Here is a 22,933-nt window from a genome sequence, read left to right on the forward strand (position 1 = left end):
GTGGGACAAAGGGAACTCACCTTTGGTTCCTAGAAAGGACGTGAACCATGTCACACTCCCCCACATTTTAAAATAGTCTTGACGCCCATGATTCCAGAGGCTCCTAGAGTTAAAGGGTTGAGAATGCTCAGTTTAGTTTTCCCTGGATTAGCTAAAGGCACACCATTTTGTCACTGCCTTTCAAACACATGGCAGAGAAATACGGGAGTGCCCTCTCTAGAGAATCATGGAAGTCTTAGAAATGTCTCTTCTAAAGACAGCAAGGGTCCCGTACGTGGGGCGAGGTATGGATCAGCCCGCAGAGCTGCTGGGGGAGGCCTGGGGTGGCTCAGGCCCCGGGCCACTCACCTGGAGCCGCCTCAGCACTTTACCTCATGTGCTGCAGGATATGAGAGGCCTGCAGGTGCCAGTCTAAAGAGTGGCAGGTGCTTGTGCCCAACTAGCCAGTTCAGTAGGAGTAAGAGAAAGGCTATGAATGGCTCTGGGGACAGACCGCCACTTATTAGCCTTGCGACTTCTCTGTGCCTCAATTTCCTCCTCAGGAAAACAATGAGAAACTACTCTATAGGTTGAGTGGATTAAGTGAAAAAAATGCCAAATGGCATATGTTATAATTACTATTCACGCCCAAAAGGTAACTTTAAGACATACTGAGAGCTTCTACTCCAAATTCCTCATTATACAGATGAGCAAATTGGCCTAGAAATGTTGGGTGACTCGTCCAAGGCTAAACCAACCACCAGGGCAAACAGCTTTGTTCTCTGCAGCCAAGCTCCATTTCCTCCAGGATGTTCGTTCAGTCTGGGCAGCTGTTTTCAGGACTGCTATGACTCTGGCCTGACGGAGTGCCCTTTGCCTGCTCCACCATCATGGCTTTGACAGCCCTTCACAGCTCGTTTCCTGGGAGCTCACACCCTCCTTCCAGACTCAGGAAATACAATTCAGTATGCTCAGGGAGCCTCTGAGTCATCTCCGTCTGTAAATCCACCTTTATCCGTCCATCCTGAACAGAGAGATCTCATCCTCCTCCAGTTTCTGGAACTGGAACTGGTGTTTTTCCTTTGGATTTTGCTGAGTGTCTTCCACCTCTAAGTACATCAGGCTCCCCTCCCAACCTCAGACTGGGGACTGAACACCAGAGGTGGACATAAGCCTTTAAGATTCTAGAGGAAGCACTGAAGACTTACCTCAGGGGCTTAAAAGAGGTCTCCCAGCCCACGCCCCCTCACATAGGAACTTCATCTGCCTCCCCACAGCTAACCGGCAGAGGTGACTGCGTATGCAGACAGCTTGCTGGACATATGCCCCAGGGAGCTGGGAGGACACTGATGACCACCTGAATCCCAGAAGCAGAGAACAGTTACCATGGCTACCAAGAGCTGTAACCATTGACTGCCTTGGCTATGGGGATCAGCTCAGCTGACCTCTCAAGGTCCCTTCCAGCCCTGGGATTCTACATTTACAGTGAGCCTGATGAGACCGTGTCTGCTGCAAGAAAGTAGGAAGTCCTGTGACATATACAGCTCAGGCATAGAAAGCAATTATCTCAGAGGTCACCTTGTCTTATTCATCAGAAGCGCTGAGTCACAAGGCTACTTTCTATCTCTGCTGCATCATTAGTAAGCAAAGCCTTGTTTTTGGTATAGCACTTCAGGCCCTTTATAAAGCGAGTTTGCGACCACCATGTTTAATTTTTCTTCCTTTTACAGCTCTGACCAGAAATTTTGATAGAAGTTTGTTCCATATCGTGACCAGGGAAACAGCCCAGAAACACTTGCGCCTCCGGGCCCGGAGGAGCGTGCTCCGTCAGACAGGACGCTTGGATCACGAGCCTTCTAAGAACTAGGAGGAAGGAAGTCATTCATAAAGGAGGCAGATGCTGAACTGCAACTTTGGTTTCCTCTGGCAATTCTGATTACAGGAATGTGGTTTGTTCTTATTCCACAGAGGGGAAGAGTTTCTCTTTAAAACTTGACTCCCAGAAGCTCCCTACCGGTCTGAGTCAGGACAGAGCAGGGAGGTGGCTAATTCGACCCCTGTAACCTCCACAGCAGGTGAGAACACAGGCCTGGCTGCATCCCTCTTGAAACCCGACCTCAGGACAGAGAAGTCTGTAGATAACTACAAGACTTCCAAGATCAGGAGAGAGATGCCCAGAAATCAGACTGCTGCCTGTGCTTACGAAAACAGCTGCAAGTCTTGCCTTGTTCCTGATGCAGGAAGCTTCATATTTAGTGGATGTTTGGAGATTTTTAAAAATCTGCTTATCAAGATTAAAGCAAAGCCTTTATTAAACATCCCTCCTTCAAACCACCTGCATTTAAACCTATACCCCTCTCCCGACTTGCAAACTGCTAGGGCTATGTGTGTGTCATTGTCACCTGGAGGGTCAGATCCAGTTGGGCTACACAATGCTGAAAAGCCACACCAAGGCACACCACACTGGGCACACCTCCATGGTTCTGTGCCCCTCAGGATCTAGGCAAAGGTTGGCAGCACTGGCCCTGGGACCAGAGCTCAAGCACAGGAGACCAGGAAGCTGAAGTCTGAGCCTCCTTGTTCCAGACCTAGCCATGCCGAGTGGACAAGCAGCTCTTGGCTACCACTGGGTGAGGCTCACCAATGTGCTTTTCCTTCTCATCTCCAAAGAAAAGGGTGAGAGATAGAGGAGGCAATCTTCAGTTGTGTGTGGGTTTGATTTAAGGCTTTGGCTGTGGTCTGCTGATATATTAAAATACTTTCTGGGAATGCCATCTCCTAAGCTCCCCATCAGAACAAGCATATTTCCAAAAATGAAAACATTGAACAAAGAGGTGGAGCTGAAATGCTGATGCAGAGCCCAGTGGACAGGCCCAGGTCTGTCAGGTCAGGATGGTGTCGTCCACCTGCTCCGTGGAGTCGGCCTGGCTGGCCAGCTTCTTCAGAGACCTTCGGTTGCATTCATTCAGCACCTCCAAGCTGGCCACGTCCAGGATCTTGCAGAGGGACTGGGGGGAAGATGGAAACGAGGAGACGAAGTCAGAAAATATGGCTTCAGATTTCTCCAATCAAAGACAAAAAGGAATGTTAACCCAGGACTAGAACCACTGAGGTGGGATCTGGCAAAATAAGGGAATCAGACGGATCCAGGGAAAGCCAAGACAACCACTCATCACGCCTTTCACGTGGTGAGGTATTGTTCAGTGCTTTAAAGGCTGCTCAGCGGGCAGGGGGCTGAGTGACAGGACTCTGGGCCTCAACGGGCAGCACTGTGGGATCTGTTGTAGGGCTGTGTGCCACGTGAGAGTCTACTTGAAGAAGGGGCTCTGCTGCTGAAAGACGTCTGAACCCCTCAGGAGTAGAGGAATGTGTTTTTAGGCACCAGACCTGTCACTCCACTACAATCTGCCTGTCAACACTCACGCATACGGACGGGGTGGCAGTGAAGAGTGATGCTTAAACACTGTCATGCAGAAGGCCTGCAAGGCCAGTGCCCACAGACGCCCAGGGGAGGCACGCCAGTCCCGGATTCCCACCTGAAACACCTCTTCTCCCTGCCTCATCTTGAGGAGGTTGACGATTGCCTGGTCGCTGTAGGCCCTGACGACGGTGTTTTTATCCTTGGTGTTGTCAAGGAGAGCCTTCAGGATGGGCTTGATGGCCTGGGGGTCCAGGGCAGGCAGCGGGTCCCTGTTTGCCCACCAGATCATCTTCTCAGCCACCAGCCTGATGTCACTGGATGGGTTCTGCAAACACTATGAAGAGGAACGCAGGCTTTCAGCCAGGCACATCCAGTCTGTTTCTCAAAGCAGCCCAGACTCTGCCCTGACACTCTCTTCATCGTGGAAACTGACCCCACTGCTCCCCTCCGATGCCATCCCCACTGTGCGAGGGTAATAACCAGGTGTGATTCGGACCCTATTCTCTTCCACCTCATCTCATGCCAGTCTCTCCTTTGCTCACCACTCTCGGCCCACGTGGGCGTTCAGCTTCTGCAAACACACCATGCTGCTTCCTGCCTCGGGCCTCTGCACTGGCTGGTCCCACTGCCTGGGACGTGCTTGGCCCAGATCCTCGCTTGGTTGGTTCCTTCTCATCCTTCAGGGCTCAGCTCAAATGTCAGCCTTTAGAGGTCTCCCCGACAGCCCTATCTAAATCAGGGCCTTCCCACAGGCTTTTTGTGTACCTCCACCTCCAGAGAGATCTTGTCTGCCCTGTTCACCTCTATACCTTCAGGGTCTAGCCCGGCTGGGCGCACAGCAGGTCATCAGTAATAAACGCTGATAAAAGCTGCATGCAGGGTGATGCCGTCATACAGGCTCAATCTAATCGGAGCCCTGTAAACTCTCCACTGTGGGTGCCTGCAGGGTGGTGCAGTCAGCCTTGGGAACCTCACTACTCAGAGCAAGGTCAGCACACCAGCAGCACTGACATTGCCTGGGAGCTGGTTACAAAGGCAGGGTCTCAGGCTTGGCCGCATCTCTTAGCATGCGGACTCTGGTTCTGTCTTGTGTGCACACAACCGTTTGAGAAGCATGCTCTATTACACAGGGGCTGGGGCCTCGCCGTCAGGCTCCCCAGCTTTCCTCCTTGGGTCTCGCAGCCACCATAACGGCCACCACAACAGCCGTACTAGTAAGTGTCATGCCTGCTAAAGGCAGGCAGGGAAGAGGAGGTTTATTAAGATTTGAACCCAGGTCTGTCCCAAAGTTTGCAAAATTGGTGTGCCTAGAAAGAATGCCTAAAATAGAGATTCTTAACGTGATTTGGGGTCATAGGTCTATTTGACATTCTGATAAAAAGTTGGGCACTCCACCAGAGAAAAATTCACACACGACCATTTTGCATTCCAGCCCTATGGGCTCAGAGATGCCGCAGGCTATCCGTGGAGAGCTCCTAGAATACAGAGGACACACTTCTGGTGTCTTTTGGTCACGGGTCCTTCTCACAAGCCTGGCTTCCCTGCTCACCTTAATGAACAGGCTGGAGAGTTTGGCTGGCAGCTGTCCTCCTCCTGTCTCGATGTGATGCTTCATCAGGAAGCCCATGCCCCGGACCCCACTCACAGCAATGGGGATCTGTGGAGAGAGGAGAGAGCTAGACGGGATGGCCTCCGGCTCTGTCCTCGGGGCAGCAGGGCCAGGCACCAGCCCTTCCCCAGGACTTTCTGGGGACCCTGCCTCTTCCCCACCAGTCCTCACCCCCCGGCAGCTCTCATGGACAGGGTCTGCCGTGGCTGTGAGGCAGATGAACCAAGCCCGAGTCACTAGTTCCCAGGTCAGCAATCAGAGATCTTCTGACCTAGAAGGGACCTCTAAATGCTCCAACCTGAACTCCTCACTGTTCAGATGATGAAACTGGGGCCCAGAGAGATCAAGTACTAGTCCAAGGGCACAGTAAGTTACTGGCAAAGGTAAAATTTGAACCCAGGTCTCTGACCACCGAGTCTGGCTGCCCCAAAGCCTTACCCTGTCTGCCATGGCATTGCTGAGGATCATGTCCTGAACTTCACTGCTGTATCTGCCTGCACAGAGTCTGCTGGGAGCCACATTCACAGCCACGGAGAGAGCCAGGCTCCGCCCGTGCCGAACCATCCAGTCGATGCCAGACACGTCCGCTGCGTGCAAGGACACACTGGGGTCAACCCGCACCTCAGAGCATGGCCCACCACCCACGAAGCCCACCTCCCCGACCTGAGACTCATGTGCCAGCTCGGAGCCTGGTGGAAGCCCCAGTCCACGCTGCACACGGACCTCCTTGCCCCTAGTGGACGTCAAGCAGCCATCCCTCACAAACTGCTCCAGACTGTGGCTTGTGTTCTTGGAGCAGAAACACTCGGGGCTGCAGGACCCCCAGAAACTCCATTTTATTTTAACAGCTGAATTTCCAAGGAGAGGGTGGTCCCGCTGCCAGAAGACCCTCTGAGGGGAAGGGGAGACAGAGAGGCCCTGAAGCCCCCCGTGGACACAAGAGGCTTACCCAGCAAGTACTGCTGAAGAACAGTGCTGAGCTCCTCTTCCGTCAGAAAGGCACACAGTTCCCCCAGGCACCCGGCCGAGGAGATGCGAGTGTTGTCCTGACGGAGCAGAGAAGGCAGTGAATGGGGACACAAGCCCACACGGGCTCCACAGGAACCACGGTGGAAGGAAGGCGGACCCTAAGGCCAGTCCTCCCTCCAGGCACTCACGCTCCCACCGCCAGAGCGGGACTGCCACTCACTGCAGCTGCCACTCGGTGCCGTGTTAAAAATTACACACCCAGCACTTAATTTTAGAAAACTCCAGCCTGTGTGCATACGTTAATCATCATTATAATAGCAATAATAACTATATTTACATAGCACCTTTCTTCTTACAAGCCTGAATGCTTCATATTCAGTATCTCAGTTACTATCAACAGCCCTGTGAGGCGGCGAGGGACGCGAGCTCCCGCCCACAGTGCCCAGGAAAGGCGATCAGAGGACCACTTGGAGCTCTACCCCCAACCCCACACCCACCCCCGAACTGCTCATGCGTCCGCCTATGTCCAGAGAGACTCCCTGCTGCCCCGACATTACTCAGGTTTGTCCCGGGAAGTCAAACTGAAGAGCTGATCAACCCAAGGCAATAGGTAAAGGCCGAGTGTTTTGTGTCAAAACCAAAGCCACGTACATAAGCAGCTCCCTGCTGCTCTCCCTGCCAGCTAACTACGGGACACCACATAGTGGATTCAGGTTATGTGCTACAGTATCAGGAAGTGCCAACTTGGCGTGCCTCCCCCAAAACCAACCAACCAACCAGAGCCTCAAGGGCCCATGGGGAGGCATCAGCTGGGCTGGCACTCTGGATTGCCACCTTCGATCCAGCGCAAGTTCTGAGGAAGAGGGTGGTTGGCCAGCACCTTGGGCCTCTGAGCTCCCTGCCCAGGTGCCAAGCAAGGCTAAAGCTGGCTCTCTCTGACACGACAGCCACTCTCTCCAACGGGATCTATTTTAAGCTCCATTGTGGTAAAATGCAAATTGGTTTACATACTAACTTTTGCTTGCACTGTGCATGGCCCTATAAAAACCTGACAGACTGTGACCAAAAGAAGGTGGAGTCTCCCATCTGTACCCCAGAGAAGGCCAGGGTCTCAGCTGGAGGGCCGTGATAGTCGGCCCCGTGCGTGGACAGATGACGGGGTGTAGCTCCATGTGAACCCAGAGGCCTCTCTCCAGAGATCAGCCCCACAGTGTACATCTGGCCACACAGCAGAGGGCTGTCAGAGGGCAAAGAGAAAATTCTTCTCAGAGACTCAAGCCCTCCTGGGCCCGCCACAGCACTGGGCTGTCAAGGGGTACTTCACAAATGCTTCTAGACGGGGTCAGGAAGGGCTACAGTAACGGCATCAGAACAGAACCAGGAGCCACAGGGCTCAGGTCCTGGTTTTGACTCTACCACTTGCTAGGGTGCAGCCACAAGTGAGTCTCACCCTCTCAAACAGTGCTAAGCCCTCCCACCTGGACAGACACCAGACAGTTTCCTGAGGGCTGTGCCCATGCTTCATTCACCTCTGGGCTAGGCCCTTCGGCTCAGCAAATGTTTCCTGAACCAATAAACGAAACTCTTCACTTTACAACTGGGGAAATGAGGGGCAGAGAGGGAAAGTGACTTGTTTAAGACTAGAGAACAAACGAATGAGAGACCTGGGACTTTAAAAACCTTACTTTCCTTAACTATACAACACATCACCGAGATCAATATCGATATCAAGATGCGCCTTGTCTCCCTCACTACCAGAGGCGTGGTAAACCAGAGTGATACGAATGTCGGGAGTGATTATCACTACTGACCAAGTTCTTCTAACACAAAGCAGAGATGCTAACCAAAGGAAAGAGAAGGGAAGCCAGCCGAGCCCCCCAGCCCCGCGTCCACCTGCCGCTGTACCTCGTCATGTCCCAGCGTGCTCAGCAGGAGCGAGACGATGCTCTTCCGGATAACCACATCCACTTTGGCCCCTGCTCCTTGAATCACAAACCTCAGGGCCTGAAGCATGGTGTCCCTACAGAACCAGTGCACCCAACTTAAAACCTGGCTCGGCTTCACCACTGCTCCCGCCGCACAGGCAGGGCCCGGGCTGCTTCAGGAGCTGCCCGGCCTCCCCACGGCCACAGCTCTCCCCACCAGGGCCTCACCTGACACCCGGGTCCTCCATGACCCGGATTCCGTTCAGCAACTCTGTGAAGAGAGGATCCACCTTGATATGGATGGAGATGAGCTTCCCTAGCGCATCAGCAGCCTTCAGGCGCACGCCCCGGTTAGAGTCCTGCAGGGCTTTGGTGAAAGTGGTCTGCAGCTGGGGCAGGAAGGGCTTCAGGGCAATCCCAACCTGTTTGAGAGACCCACACCCAAAAGCACAGCTGAGGTGGAGTCCAGGGCCACAGTGCACTCACTATAGGCACGAAAACAAATGATCACAAACCACCATAAGCTGCCCTGACTCCCACACATAGGCCAGGAATAGATGTCCCGTTAAGACAGGGGCGCCCAGCACAGAGAGGTCACACTCAGTCTCCTCTTCTGTTTTCAACATCCTGCGCTGCACTGGGAGGAGGCAGAGGCAGAAGATGACACCACCAGCACCACCACCACTACCACCACTACCACCCCACCACCAGCACCACCAGCACCACCACCACCGAGGGAGCCGTGGACTTGGCTTAGTGAAGCCCTGTCCACGTGGACAAGTGACTCAAAACCCTTGTCTCCAAATACACTAGAGCAGGCTGGGAGACGCTGTCAGTACCACGGAAGAACATTTTAGTGCAAAGACAGGGAAACGGACCAGGTGTGTAAGGGCAGGTACCATCTACTGAGCATTTAATGTTCAGCCTTCAGAACAATCCTATGAAACAGCCTCAGAAGGTCATCCCTGTACACATGTGCGCCCCCTCATCAACAATCCAGTCTAATCCCCAACCACACATAGAAAAACAGGCACATTTGTGACAAAATACAGGTGGATCCAAGACGAAAGATTTACTTATTGCTAAATGGGAAAATCAAAGTAGCTGTTGGGAGGTTCAACGCCAATTAAGGTTTAGAGATACTGGGGTCGGGGTTTTGCAGGCAGCTGGGAGGCAGACCACAGAATGAAGCTGGCAAACCTGCAGTGGGAACCACCTGCCTATGGGTGGCACCTGGCTTGTGGCTTGAGGGACAAATTCCAGGAGGGAAGGGCTCCATTTGTACACAGAGTTTAAAAAAAAAAAACACAAAACACAGAAAAGAACAGCAAAGAATGTAAAGATGATACTTAATTTAAAAGAAAAAAAAAAAGACTCAATTTCCTACAGAATGAAGCTGATGCTCACGATCCCATTTTTTATCTGGGAAGTTGCTCCCCACACTTTTCTCCCAAAAGGAAAAAGCTACAAATCTTAAGCTTGCTTTTGTTTCCAAACCTCAAGTAAGAATTTTTTTTTTTAATAACAACAAATCTTGGCTGTTTATGCTTTTTTAAATCCAAAGGGCTTAATTATTACACTGTAAAGTATCAGAAACAGTTAACGTGTTCTATCTTTGCTTCTGACACTTTGGGCAAAAACTGAAGTTAACTGCAGTTGCTCTCAGACTTCTTTTTCATTCTCTCCTCAGATTCATTTCACCTCATTTATGAGGTGGTCATAAAGAAGGGAAATGTTTTTGAACAAGGTTTTAATTGTATTTACGTGGCCCTGGATTTTGTCCTTTGACCCATTTATAAATAATAGCAACTGGGCTTCCCTGGTGGTGCAGTGGTTGAGAGTCCGCCTGCCGATGTAGGGGACACGGGTTTGTGCCCCGGTCCGGGAAGATCCCACATGCCATGGAGTGGCTAGGCCCATGAGCCATGGCCGCTGAGCCTGCGCGTCCAGAGCCTGTGCTCCGCAACGGGAGAGGCCACAACAGGGAGAGGCCCGCATACCGCAAAAAAAATAATAAAAATAATAGCAATTAACATGCACTGGTGTGTCGAGTGCTTAGAATGTGTCAGGCCTCGTGCCCGATGTTATTTTATCTGAGCCCTGTGTCACACCGCCCTTCGAGAGGCAAGCAGTCTTAGTACTCTCAAAACATAGGTGAGGAAACAGGCCCAGAGGCTGCATAACTTTCCCAAGGTCATTCTGGCCATACAGCTACCAAGTGGCGGACCTGGAATTGACAATGTGCAGTGAGTCTTGACTCCAAAGTCTTAACTCTCTCTGCTCTGCCAATTCCCCATAATAAGCTGTCACCCCGCCTCCACAGGACACTGCATGCCAGCGTCCTGCACACAAACCCATTCTCTAAGGCCTGAATGGACCGAGAGCTTGAACTCCTCAGTCGCTCACCTTGGCCAGCAAAAGGCTGAGTGTCTCGAGCAGAGCCGCCTTCACGTTCCAGCTGAACCGGTCCCCCAGGATGCGGATCAGAGGGCCAGTGATGCTGACCACGGAGGGTCTCAGGGCATCAGCTGAGGTCAGGCGGATCACCAGGCCTAAAGCTTTGGCTGCTTCCTCTTTCTGTTCTGGGCTGCCAGTCAGGACGCCCTCCCGCAACACTGGAAGGATGGAGGTTACTCCCTGACAAGAGAACCACACCTGAGAGTCAAATCTCAAAGGTTCTGGGCCCAGGTGTCTCCCACCCAGTGCAAGGAGCTCCTGTTAGCCATCCTCTCCTCAACTCCATGAGAGATGGATTCAGGCCGCCAGGGTCGCAGCCCGAGATGGTGCTGGCTGGAGAACAGTCCTGACGGTGACAAGAAGAGCAGAGTCCCAGCAGGCCCACCACACAAGGTACCTGCACTGCTGTCAGTCACTCCGTCTGAGGTGGCTTCCACCGCTTAAACCAAAGATGATGAACCCTGTCCCCATGGGGCCACCACGGGGAGCAAACACGCTGTCTGTGAAGGTGCAGAATGGCACCTAGAGCACTAAGCCAGATTAACACAAGGGCTGCTCCAGCGGCCCCACCTCCTGGGACCCAAGGGGAAGGCGGAGGAAGGCCGCATGCCTGCCGCACCCTGCACGGGCCCTGGCTTACCTTCTTTGGAAGGCAGAACCCTGGCACGTGTTCGCCTTTGCTCTCATTCCCTATGAGCCGGATTTCTTTGTGTAGTTCCTCAATTAGTGCCAGCTGGTTGCCAGCATCCAGTTTCTGTGGGAAGCCGGGACAAAGCAGACAGGATGTCAGAGTTCTAGGTAAAGCCCTCTCAAGACTGTTCCAAAATAATATAGCCGGCGGAAGGGTGTGGGTGGGAGTATAGATAAGACTGCCCACGAATCGACAGATGCTGAAGCCAGGTGATAGGTACGTGGGGGGCCTTAGGAGTCTAGTCTTATAAGCGCCTCGTATTGTCCACAACCAGAAGCTGGCTGTGGGGTCCACAGCTCCTCACCTTGGTGATGGCATTCAGGGCATCCCAGCTCTCCTCCAGAACCACAGGGCTGGAGTCGTTGAAGAGGCGGATCAGGCCTGAGACCAGGCTCCGCAGGTGGCTAGTGTAGTCCACCTTTGAGCGGGAACAATAGATGTTGAGGATGATGGCAGCAGCCTGCCTCATGCCCACTTCAGGGCTGCGGGTGGCTTCCAACAGATCCTCGATGATGATCCGGTGCCCGGTGTCATCCTCTACCGAGAGGATCACAGCCTGACAGTTGGCCATCTCCTAAAACCACAGGGGATGCCTCGGCTGAGCACAGCTCCTCCAGGACAGGACAGGATGGGGCAGGGTTAGAAAGCCTGTGGGAGTGACTGTGACACTCACCAGCTGCTCAGCTGGAGTCCCCAGCTTCTCCTTCAGGGCCAACATGACCGCCGGGAGGATCACGCCAAGATGACGGGTCAGGGCGTCGCCTGCCACAGACGAAAGGAAAGCCAGCACCCGGGTATTGACAGGTGGGGTCGTCAGCTGCGGAACGATGAACAGCAACTCAATAGGTGTCGCCCCGTGCTGGCCGCGGCACTAGGCTCTGGGAGATCCCATCCCACCGCAAGAGTCACCAGCCTCCCCCAGCATCTGAGTTCAGAGCTGGCCTTCACGCAGGCCCAGGGAACAGTGATGTGGCTGTGGCTTCTGGGCCAGAGGGGTTGCCACGTGTTGGGAATTACCTTGGGCACGAGGTAGGGCAACACCACACGGCTCTTGATGGCCATCACTTGCTTCAGACCATCCAAGGCAAATTCTGACACCTGCTCATCATCCTGCAGAGGGGCATTGGGGGCAACGTTCAGGAGTTGGCTCTTGTCTCCACCTCCGCTGTCTTGGACCGGCCGGTGCCAACGTCCTTCTCCACTCTCCTCCCCTCCTCCCTCTGCACCCACATGGACTGACTGTCAAAGGAGAAGCACAGAGCCAAATCCCACCCTGTGCACCCACTCCCTCTGGGGCCCGCACTGCGGCTGCCTTGGCAGAATCAGCCCCCCGCGTGTTGCCTCTACAGAGATGGTAAAAGCCCGACTGGTAGGTGTGGGGCACAGCCACTCACTAGCTGCTTCAGTAAAAACGGGAGGATGTCCTCCAGAGCCTGGTGGCCGATGGTGGAGTGCAGCTGCTCAAAGGTTTTGGCCGCCGCCTCTCTGACCTCCTCCAGCGGGTCACACAAGGCCTTCCTTGCCGTGGGCACAAGGGACTCGGAGAAATACAGCACCTGCAACAGTACAGGTGTACTGAACCCGACGTAGCAGAGGGAGAGGAAATCAGCAGGGGGCGGTGAGGACCTCTGGCCCAGCCAGGCCACCGCTGCTCCCTGGGCTTGACTTTTTTTTTTTAACTTAGATGGTTTCTGTGGAAATGTACAAGTATGAAAAAGCAGAGAGGCTGTGTAATCTACTCCCAAGGAGCCTTCACCAGACTTAATAATTAATAGCCTGATTTTTTCCGGCAAATTCTCCAAATACTCTGGTCTCCTACAGGAACTCCAAACTCGTTCTCATGGCGAGGACCCTAGTGATGTGGCCTCCACTCCCCAGACTCTTTTGATCATCCTCTTAGGAAACTCCAAGTCCTTCTTCAAGTCTCAACTCAAATACTTGCTCCCTGGGACTTCCCTGGTGGTGTGGTTAAGAATCTGCCTGCCAATGCAGGGGACACGGGTTTGAGCCCTGGTCCGGGAAGATCCCACATGCCGCGGAGCAGCTAAGCCCATGCGCCACAATTACTGAGCCTGCGCTCTAGAGCCCGCGAGCCACAACTGTTGAGCCAGAATGCCACAACTACTGAAGCCCGCACGCCTAGAGCCTGTGCTCCACAACAAGAGAAGCTTCTCACTGCAGTGAGAAGCCCGCGCACCGCAACAAAGAGTAGCCCCCGCTCGACGCAACTAGAGAAAGCCCAGGCGCAGCAACAAAGACCCAGCACCATAAATAAATAAATAAAAATTGAAATGAAAAAAAACTTGCTTCCTTATGAAGTCTTTGCATCTGCAACGGGGCCAATGACAGCTCTGTTGCCTCTGCAACCAACTCCACCAAAGCAACGCCCCCTATGAATCTAAGGACTGAATATGAATATGGCCACCAGCAAGGCCTCAGCCTTTGGGGCACTTACTATTTAATGAATCACAGCTCTTTTCGCGACAGGATTTACCTTTATTCTTTGAAAACTGCAAATATAAAACCCCAAATGTAATACGTATACTGATACACACAGGAGGAGAAGGATCCTGTAAATCAGACGAGGCTTTTCAGGCTGAGCAATTGGCTACGTGTTCAAATTTCTGACCTGCCACCCATTCATCGCTTTGGTGCTTCCATCCCAATCGAGGGCTCTACGCCTACCCTCAACCTACTCCCCATGTTGGGGAGGATCAATGCTTGGAGGATCAATTACCGTAGAAAAGTAGGGTCAGTGAAAAGGACTCCCACCCTCTTGAATGTAGCTACTATGGAAACAGTCTCGTTGCTGGAGACAATGCGTTTCCACCCACCGGGTACTCACTCTCATCTACTCCGCTCCCTCTGAGAACGAGCGCGCCCTCCTGCTCTCCACCGCCCTCCACCACTCACACATGCGCACCTCCTTTCTCCGCTAAGTGCACCACACGTGTTACCTGAACTGATGTAGTGACACAAAAGGATTACTCTGGAGCAACCTCAGGAGTGGTGAGGGAAAGACTATCTCCAGTCTCCAAAAGCTACTCCAGGCCTCTAAATCGCTTAGGTCTTATAGCCTGTAAAACCGATGGGAAAGCTGAGAGGGAAATTCCAATGCACGGCTGCCCCGCCGGCACCCCACTGCCAGCAACGCCCTCTGGAGCAAGGTTCACATGTCCCTGAGGGTGAAGTGTCGCTAGTGGTGCAGTTTGTCCTGTAACCTCCCTGGCCCTCTGAGTCAGGTGCAGGACCTGCGGGGCCCTGAGGAGATACTCACGGCATCCCGGCTGGTGGACTTCATGATCTCGCTCAGCCCAATGCACACTCCCTGCCTCTCGTCACTCTTCCGAGACCTCAGGCCTTCCTCAAGGATGGGGATGATCTCAGGTAGGATTTTCTCCCCTAACTTCCGGACGAGATCTCCCAGTGTCCTGGCTGCAATCTGTCGGCAGAGCTCAAGTCAGGACATCGACTCCCTGCAAACCCCAGGGCACCCAGTGCACAACTCCAGAATGAGGGCCCTGGAACCTCCCAGATTTTATCCGAGCCAGACTTAACTTTCCCAAACGCTCTTACCCCTGAAGAGCCCCCACGGTGCTTGCAAAACATGACAAAATAAAATGATCTCTCTGCATCACACACACCTACACAACCTAAAACAAAAGCTGGCACCTTATATATGACCAAGAAACTCATCGTGTGCTGCCCAGTCAAGGGCCGAATTCCCTGGATCAAAAACTGTGGCCTAGAAGTCACTTAACCCTCATGCTCTTGCCCAGGAAAGGGGACCCTGAATTTGGAATAAACACTTTAAGGAAAAAACCCATCTCCTCTGAGGCCTCATGCAAACCCTTCTTCAGAGCCAAATACACATCTGCTTGCCAGGGATGGGGGTTGGGAGTGGGCCAAAGAGGACTGGCAGAAGCGATAATCGGCCCCGGTGGGCCTCTCCTCCAGCTACACCAGCCTTCGTTCAGCCCCTGCTGTTGGCCGCATTCCCGCCCACCTCATGGCTTGTGCACATCCCATCCTGGTATCTCAAGCACTAGTCCCTTGGTCCGGAACAGTCTTTCATCACCTCCCCACCCATTAATGCTCACTCATCGTTCATCACTTCTCCTGAGAAGGCTTCCCTGACCCCCAGCTGGTTGACCTGTTATAAGCATTGGCAGTGCCACATAGCACTTGCCATAGTTGCATTTTCCATCTGTTTTTGTGATTATTTGATTAACATTCATCTCCTCTACCAGACTATAGCTCCACGAGGCTGCCTTTCTTCTCCACTATCTCCCCAGGTCTTGGGCCCCTGCTTAGCACATAGTAGATGATAAATATTTGTTGAATAACTAAGTAAATAAATAAATGCTCCCGTGTTAGATAGGGGACCCTAGGGGCTCTCCCATTCTCTGCAGGCATCAGAGGCTGCTTGGTCAGAAGCAAGGCCTGCGAAACTTACCGTTCTCTTATCTGCACATGTGCTGGCCAGGAAACCCAGCAGGAGCCCAAAGAGGGTGGGCAGGATCTCACGCAAGGTGCGGGGGGTATTGGAGACCACAATCTTCCAGACGTGCAGGGATGCTTGCCGCACAACCAGCTGGGTGTCAGAGCGGCCCATGTACAGGCCTGCCAACACCCGGTTCCGCCGATCTACCCCCAGGGCAGTGATGATTGCCTGCAGCAGTGGAAAGAAGCAGAGAACACGAGGTGGTGAAGCCTCCACAGTGTGAGTGCCAGGGAGTCTCCCTACCATCAGCAGAGGGAGGAAAATCAAAACAAGGCATGCACCTTGTTGGACTGGGCAGTTCCGAAGTTATCATCTTCAGAGGCAGTTTCTGTGGTCATCTTCCCAGTGACTCCTGAGATGTGGAACAGGAGATCCCCAAGGAGCTGAACAGAGCTGAACCTGAGAAGGAGGCCAAGAACAGAGTCACACGGTCGCAGGAAGATGTCTCAGTGCACAACCAAGCACTGGACAGAAAAGAGACTACAAGGAAATGTACCCAAAACACTCATGGTGGTTCTCTTAGAACAGGAGAGGTCACAGACGATACTCATTTCTTTACAGTCTCCCACATATGTTCCTTCCAAGTTATCTACTAATGAACATTACTTTAATAATAAAAAAGGACATGGGCTTCCCTGGTGGCACAGTGGTTGAGAGTCCGCCTGCCGATGCAGGGGACGCGGGTTCGTGCCCCAGTCCGGGAAGATCCCACATGCCGCGGAGCGGCTGGGCCCGTGAGCCACGGCCGCTGAGCCTGCGCGTCCGGAGCCTGTGCTCCGCAACAGGAGAGGCCACAGCAGTGAGAGGCCCGCGTACCGCAAAAAAAAAAAAAAAAAAAAAAAAAAAAAGGGTATTTTTAAAAAGCAGATACGAAAATTTCTATAATAAAGTTATTAAAAAGAGAGAAGAGAGCACAGAGGGAAGTATTAACAAGAAACCAGGAATGTGGATCATCAGAACTACAGACATAAGGAGAGGCCTAGAAGGATAAACTTTGTTTCTCTTCAAATTAAATTATCGATTTATTGTTTTTAATGATTACAGAAGTATCATATTGAAACTGAAAATTCAAACAATACAAAAAAATACAAAGAGAGTGTAAACAATCACCCAGACTCCCAGCACCCAGGCAACCACTCTGACACTCCGGTGACACCCTTGTACACGTCACCCTCCCACATACCATGTGTGAAGTGGGCCTGCACCACATACACCGGGCCACAGCCCGCACCTTTCCATCAACAATAGGTCGAGGAGCTTTCTGTGTCTGCTGACATAGTCCTTATGCCATCCTTTGTAATGGCCAAATCAAAGTTCATGGTGTGGATGTGCGATGACTTTTTTAAACCTACCTTCAGTTTTTCAAATGATAAACAATACCACAACAAACATCCTTCTAAATACATCTTTAAGCACTTGACTAAATATGTCCTTGCAATAAAATCCTAGAAGTAGAATTTTCAGATTAAAAAGCATTCGCATTTAAAATTTTGACACAAACTGAAGGACTGAATAGAGAAAACTTTTTAGAAGAGAATCAGAATTGAAGGCACTGCTATGGGATACCGGAGTTACAAAATGGTTAAAAGTGACAGTTTTTGGCAACATTTTGCTTTTCATTTCTCAGTTCCCCAAACACAGAAGTATGGCTACTAGGTCCTCCCACCTGAGTTCTCACCTTATTCTCCAGAGGTCGTCAAAGAGGCCTTGCTCCAGCTGGGGCAGCAGCAGGGCTATGGCCGTCTCGGCGTACATGGAGATGACCCGCTGGCCCGCACGCAGGGCGGTATCACGCACAAACTCGTTCTCATCAGCAAGAGCCTGTGCACACAGAGGGTGGGTCAGCCAGAACTGCCTCCCCCTAGGCACCCAAACCCAAGAGGAAATGGGACTCCCTGAAGAGCAGGATGAGGACTCCTGCCACCCAGCCCCAATTGGCGGGAAGCCCTAGCTCTCTGGGAGGGTGCACGTGTCCTGCCCTCCTCAGTAATTCTATCCTCAGCATTGTCACTGGTGCCTACTTTGAGGATACAGGGGATGATGGGCCCCACATAAGGAGTGAACTTGTCCCCGAAGGTGATGGGCAGGTAGTTGAACATCATGATATAGCCATCTCGGACGTGGGGTGCAATGTCCACTTTGCTGGCTGTAGCCACAATTTCCGGCATCAGCTTCTCCAACTTCTCCACCCCCAAGCCAGCCATGACCTCGGCCAACCCTGAAAGAAAGGGACAGAATGAGCCCACCAGATCTAAGGGTCCCAAGAGGGCACTGCCGGCCTGGCCCCTGGGCCCGCCCTGCCTCACCCTGCGCGGCGCCTGAGCGATCCACAGAGCTCTGCTCATAGGTCAGTGTCTCCATCAGCCACGGCAGCAAGTCCTCAAAGCATGACTCCCCCATGCCCTTCACCATGGCTCCAAGAGCCTTTGCAGACACCGTCCGCACCTGTCAGGTAATCAAGAGCAGGGATGGCGAGGAGATGTGGCTCAAGACCAGGTGACCATGCAGGAGCAAGGCGGGGTCCCCTAGGGTCTCCCTCCCTTTACAGACAGACGCAAATGCAGCTTATAGGGAATTCTTAGGAATCAATTTTCTGGAACTGGGCTAAAATAACGAGCTCCTGCCCCCTCTCCTCCCAGACTCACCTCAGGTACAGGGTCCAAAAGAGAAGCTTTCAGACCAGGCGTCACGCTTGGCAGGTAAGGAGCCAAGTCCTGCAAGAACAGAAGAGGTGGCTCAGCGGAGGCCCAATTCCGGCTTTCTCCAGCCCTGCTTCACGGTGGACCCTGACTACACCATTCTGCTGACTAGGAGCGCTCACAGGGGTGCTTGTCACTGGCAAAGAACCCCCACCACTCCCACCGGTTCCTTGAAGGCCCGTGTGATTGCTCAGGGAAACCTACAAGGGACCCCAGGCCCATCCTCAAGAGGATGCAGTTCAATGCTCTTCCTCCTCCTGAGACCAAGGGCTGCCCACCCTCGGGAATCTAGGAAATTCTTTTGGCACTCCTTTCAGAATTGCATTATCATCTTTTCACTCTCTTCACCTTAAAAGGTTTATGTCTCTTGATACGGCATTCAGCTTTCAGAAACAGTTTTAAATATAGAAAAAGCCTTATGTTCACTGCACCATCATTTAAAATAGCAAAAAACCTTGGACACTATATGACCAACAATAGAATTATATAAGTTATGATATATAAACTCGTTGGAATATTACATAACTATTAAAAACTCAGTTTTATGAATAACTTGCTATAACTTGGAAATACATTTATACTTGGAAATATTTTTTACATGTAATTTAAAAACATTAACAATAATTATTTTAGCTTTTGGAGGGCTATGCATAAAATTTTTTGGTTTTCCAACTATCCCAAATTTCCTAGGATTGACTAACTTTCGCACTTTCTCTCTTGTGCCCATAGCCTCAGCAAGCAAAGCAGAGCTGTGGTAGTGAGATCACACATCCAAGCCCCTAGGAGCAAGTAAACAAACAAACAAAGTAAATCTCCCAAACTAGGCTAATTTCCTCTGAGAGGCTTACAGAAGCAAATGCTTTCGACAAGAAAACACTGCAAGCAGTCAAAGCAGCAGCCGGTTTCCCAACACTCCTGAAAGGTCAAAGGCGAGGCTGGACCTTTCCTCCCTGTCAATCTATAAAAGGAGCCCAGGGGCTTTCCTGGTGGCCCAGTGGTTGAGAGTCCGCCTGCCGCTGCAGGGGACACGGGTTCGTGCCCCGGTCTGGGAAGATCCCACATGCTGCGGAGCGGCTGGGCCCGTGAGCCACGGCCGCTGGGCCTGCGTGTTCGGAGCCTGTGCTCCGCAGCGGGAGAGACCACAACAGTGAGAGGCCCACGTACCGCAAAAAAAAAAAAAAAGGAGCCCAGTAACACAGGCCTCACCTGGGGGCTGAGCTAGTAAGGACTTGTATTGCTATGTTCTGGAAGATGCCGAGAGCCTAGATTTCTACCCTCCACCCACCAATGGTCCATTTCTCCCCCCAAATATAATCAGGGATCAAATGCTCATAGCTCTCCTGTGTCTATTGTCAGTAGGGACTCTGTGCCCTAAACCAGCATCCATTGGTCTGTCCTGTACGAGCCCCAGATAGGCTGATACCTTCTGGTCTGTCAGGGAGTACATGTTGCCAATGATCTGGGCTGCCATCTTCCGTGTGTCCGTGGAACGGTCCTGGAAGGCTCTCTGGACAATGGGCATGATGAGGGCCAGGGACGGGGCATCAATGAAGTGGACAAACTTGGTGTCCAGCAAGGTCTGCAAGCACTTCTGGGTCTTCCGAGAGGGGTCCGTCAGGGCATCCAGCAGGACTGGGGCAATGGCTGCATGTCCAAACAAGAGAGAGGCTGCTTTGTACAAGTCTATGGTGTGGCAAATCTGCTGGATCCCCAGCACTAGAGGGGGCCAAAAGAGAAGGGAGTCCAAGGTCACCCCTCCCTAGAGCCCCGCAAATCGCCAACTGAGGAAGCCAGCTTGTCTGCAAAGAGCAATTCTATTCTTGCTCCCCAAGAGGAAGCGGTGTGGGGACGGCAGCCATCACCCCTTTGCACTGCACAGTTGTGGTCTGGTGGGGCACCTGTGGGCTAGCTTCAATGGCACTGAGCTGCAGCCTCAGCGCTGGGCCTCCGTGGGAGAGCTACTTGGACAACATGGATCTTATTCTGGAAGCAGCAACCCAAAGTGGTTTTGTGAAAAAACAGTTTGGAGACACCAAAGGCCCCTGAACCAGTGGTGGGAGTGAAGCACACAATACTCAGAGCAGCTAAGCCCAGATACAACAAGCTCTCAAAAGTTCAGCACCATCAGCCCAGCAGAAGGAATTCCAAGAGGAATACCTGGCTTATCTTTTCCACAAACCCAGGGAATTCAACAACTACAAAGACACATGCTGGTCAAGACTTTTAAGAGAATTCCTGGTGGTCCAATGGTTAGGACTCAGTGCTTTCACTGCCAGGACCCATGTTCAATCCCTGGTCAGGCAACTAAGATCACGCAAGCCAAGCATGCAGACCAAAAAAAACCCAACAACAACAACAAAAAACTAATAACCCAGTTAAAAAATGGGCAAAGGATTTGAATAGACAGTTTTCCAAAAAAGATATGCAAATGAAAAATAAGCACATGAAAACATGTTCCACATCATTAGTCATTAGGGAAATGCAAATCAAAACCACAATGAGATGCCACTTCGCACCCAATAGGATGGCTGTAACCAAAAAGACAGACAATAACAGAGGTGGCAACTGGAACTCGCATACACTGCTGCCGGGAATGTCAAATGGTACAGCCACATGGGGTAACAGTCTAGCAGTTCCTCAAAAAGGTAAACAGTTACCACAAGACCCAGCAATTCCATTCCTAGTTATCTAACCAAGAGAACTGAAACCATGCCTACAGGGAAAAAAAAAAAAAACCTTGGATACAGATGTTCATAGCAACATTAATAGCCAAAAAGTGGAAACGACCCAAACATCTACCGATTGATGAATAGATAAACAAAATGTGTATACTCATTCACTGGAATACATTATTGGGCCATAAAAGGAAAGAAGTACTGATACATGCTACAGTGTGGATGAACCTTGAAAACATAATGCTAAATGCAAGAAGCTAGACATAAAAGGCCACGTACTGTATGATGCCATTTACGTGAAGTGTCCAGAATAGGCAAACTCAGAGACAGAAAATAGATTAGTGGTTGTCAGGGGCTAGAGGTAGGAGGGGAAATGAGGAGTGAATGCTAATGGGTGTGGGGTTCCTTTCTGAGATGATGAAAATGCCCCGGAACTAAACAGCGGTGATACTTACATAATTTTGTGAATATGCTAAAAACCACTAAGCTGTACATTTTTGAGAAGTGAATTTTACATTATACAAACTAGTCAATTAAGAAAAAAAAAAAAAGGTCCCAGACTGGATTCCGAAAATGAAGGCATGCATTTGATAGAGATGAGACTGTTCTGGGCCTCAGAAATCCCCAGGGGTGTTGGACATTGTAAACAACAACAAAATCCACATCTACCTATTCATCCCTTAAAAAACAAAAACAAAAACCCATCATCTTCTGAATGAAAACAAGTCTGGAAATACTCAGGCTGAAAAGCACTGAATGGGTACCGATGTTCTATGCTGAAGCTTAAAAATTAACAAGTACAGTACTGGTCAAGGTAGCTGGCTGGGGTTTGTTTCTAGAAATCAATCTTTCCCTAATTACTCAAGAAAGAACCACAGTAAAAAGTAAGCTCCCTAACCTTCCCTCTATCACAGGCCTCCTGGAATGAGAGAGAATAGAAAAGTTCCCCAAAACCTAACACTTTGGATGATGCAGATGTGGTCCAGAGCTTGTCATTTAGCTGTTGACCTCAAGGCTCCCTTAGAGTCAAGCTATTTCTGGGCCAACAACTCAGTTTCCCTACCTGAGCAGTCAACGACTGCTCCAGACCAACAGGAAAACAGACCACTTCCAAACTACTTTCCACTTATTATCGTAGGAAAAGGGCTTCCCCAAATTTAGAGGTTATCTCAATGTGAACATATCTGTCCTCAGAGAGCCTAAGCTGAATGGGTGCATGTTCCCTGCAGTGTCCAGGGATTGGAGGAGGACCCGGGGCCAGTGCCCTCGTGGGAGAGGCATACCCAGGATCTCCGGGTTCCTGATGACGGAGCCAATTTGCCTGAGCGCCTGCTGTCCGGCCTTCTGCACTTTGACGTGGGAGTCGGTGAGCACCTCCGTGAGCTTGGGCACGATGTTGGGTAGGCAGGACGACAGCTGCTTAGGAGCACAGTACGCCATCGCCCCAAGCAATTCCACCGACCCTGCAGACGGCAGACACACGCCCAGCATGAAATCACTGAGCACAGGTTGGCAAGTCGCCTGGGCTGGCTGCCCGGGCAAGGGACACGTGGCCCGCTCCTCTGTAGACTGCTCCAGCAGTCCCGGGAAGAGGGCACAGGGCCTGGCTCCAGCCAAGCAAGCAAAATGCTCCTGAGGCCTGCTGAGACTGGGAGCCTGGGCAAGAGGCTGGGCAGTGCTGGGGAGACTGGCCAGACCTGGCTTAGAGCTGACAGTGATCCAAGGTCAATTCACTGAATTTCTCTGGCCTCAGTCTCCTCATCCACAAATGAGGAGACTGATTAAGATTGTGATTTTTCAAGATGTAGGGGGAAGCCTGAAGGACTGAGGAGGAAGCCCCAATGCTGACCCTCCGCAAATCTGAGCAACTCTGTTTTACAAATTAGGATTCCAAATAAGATTACATTTCTTAAAAAGGGTTTTCGGGACTTCCCTGGTGGCGCAGTGGTTAAGAATCTGCCTGCCAACGCAGGAGACATGGGTTCAACCCCTGGTCCGGGAAGG

General features: G+C 51.6%; 1 protein-coding gene across 1 annotated transcript in view; it reads right to left on the bottom strand.

Moving 5' to 3' along the window:
* Nucleotides 1-2,264: 2,264 nt before the first annotated feature.
* GCN1 (GCN1 activator of EIF2AK4) overlaps nucleotides 2,265-22,933 on the bottom strand; it is a 56,977-nt gene continuing 36,308 nt past the window's right edge. Inside the window, exons 37-58 of the mRNA XM_081253315.1 lie at nucleotides 22,213-22,392; nucleotides 19,678-19,898; nucleotides 18,201-18,269; nucleotides 17,862-18,000; nucleotides 17,577-17,773; nucleotides 17,234-17,376; nucleotides 15,837-15,954; nucleotides 15,508-15,723; nucleotides 14,329-14,493; nucleotides 12,446-12,607; nucleotides 12,069-12,161; nucleotides 11,725-11,868; nucleotides 11,356-11,625; nucleotides 11,001-11,114; nucleotides 10,310-10,540; nucleotides 8,132-8,325; nucleotides 7,884-7,998; nucleotides 5,959-6,055; nucleotides 5,448-5,596; nucleotides 4,950-5,057; nucleotides 3,516-3,734; nucleotides 2,265-2,987 (exon numbers count right to left, since the gene is read on the bottom strand). Of these exons, the coding sequence (XP_081109441.1) occupies nucleotides 2,862-2,987; nucleotides 3,516-3,734; nucleotides 4,950-5,057; nucleotides 5,448-5,596; nucleotides 5,959-6,055; nucleotides 7,884-7,998; nucleotides 8,132-8,325; nucleotides 10,310-10,540; nucleotides 11,001-11,114; nucleotides 11,356-11,625; nucleotides 11,725-11,868; nucleotides 12,069-12,161; nucleotides 12,446-12,607; nucleotides 14,329-14,493; nucleotides 15,508-15,723; nucleotides 15,837-15,954; nucleotides 17,234-17,376; nucleotides 17,577-17,773; nucleotides 17,862-18,000; nucleotides 18,201-18,269; nucleotides 19,678-19,898; nucleotides 22,213-22,392 (3,470 nt within the window). The 3' untranslated portion in view covers nucleotides 2,265-2,861. The remainder of the gene's footprint in view (nucleotides 2,988-3,515; nucleotides 3,735-4,949; nucleotides 5,058-5,447; nucleotides 5,597-5,958; nucleotides 6,056-7,883; nucleotides 7,999-8,131; nucleotides 8,326-10,309; nucleotides 10,541-11,000; nucleotides 11,115-11,355; nucleotides 11,626-11,724; nucleotides 11,869-12,068; nucleotides 12,162-12,445; nucleotides 12,608-14,328; nucleotides 14,494-15,507; nucleotides 15,724-15,836; nucleotides 15,955-17,233; nucleotides 17,377-17,576; nucleotides 17,774-17,861; nucleotides 18,001-18,200; nucleotides 18,270-19,677; nucleotides 19,899-22,212; nucleotides 22,393-22,933) is intronic.

Source organism: Mesoplodon bidens, assembly GCF_964165515.1.
Source record: "Mesoplodon bidens genome assembly, chromosome: 13".
Taxonomy (NCBI): Eukaryota; Metazoa; Chordata; class Mammalia; order Artiodactyla; family Ziphiidae; genus Mesoplodon; species Mesoplodon bidens.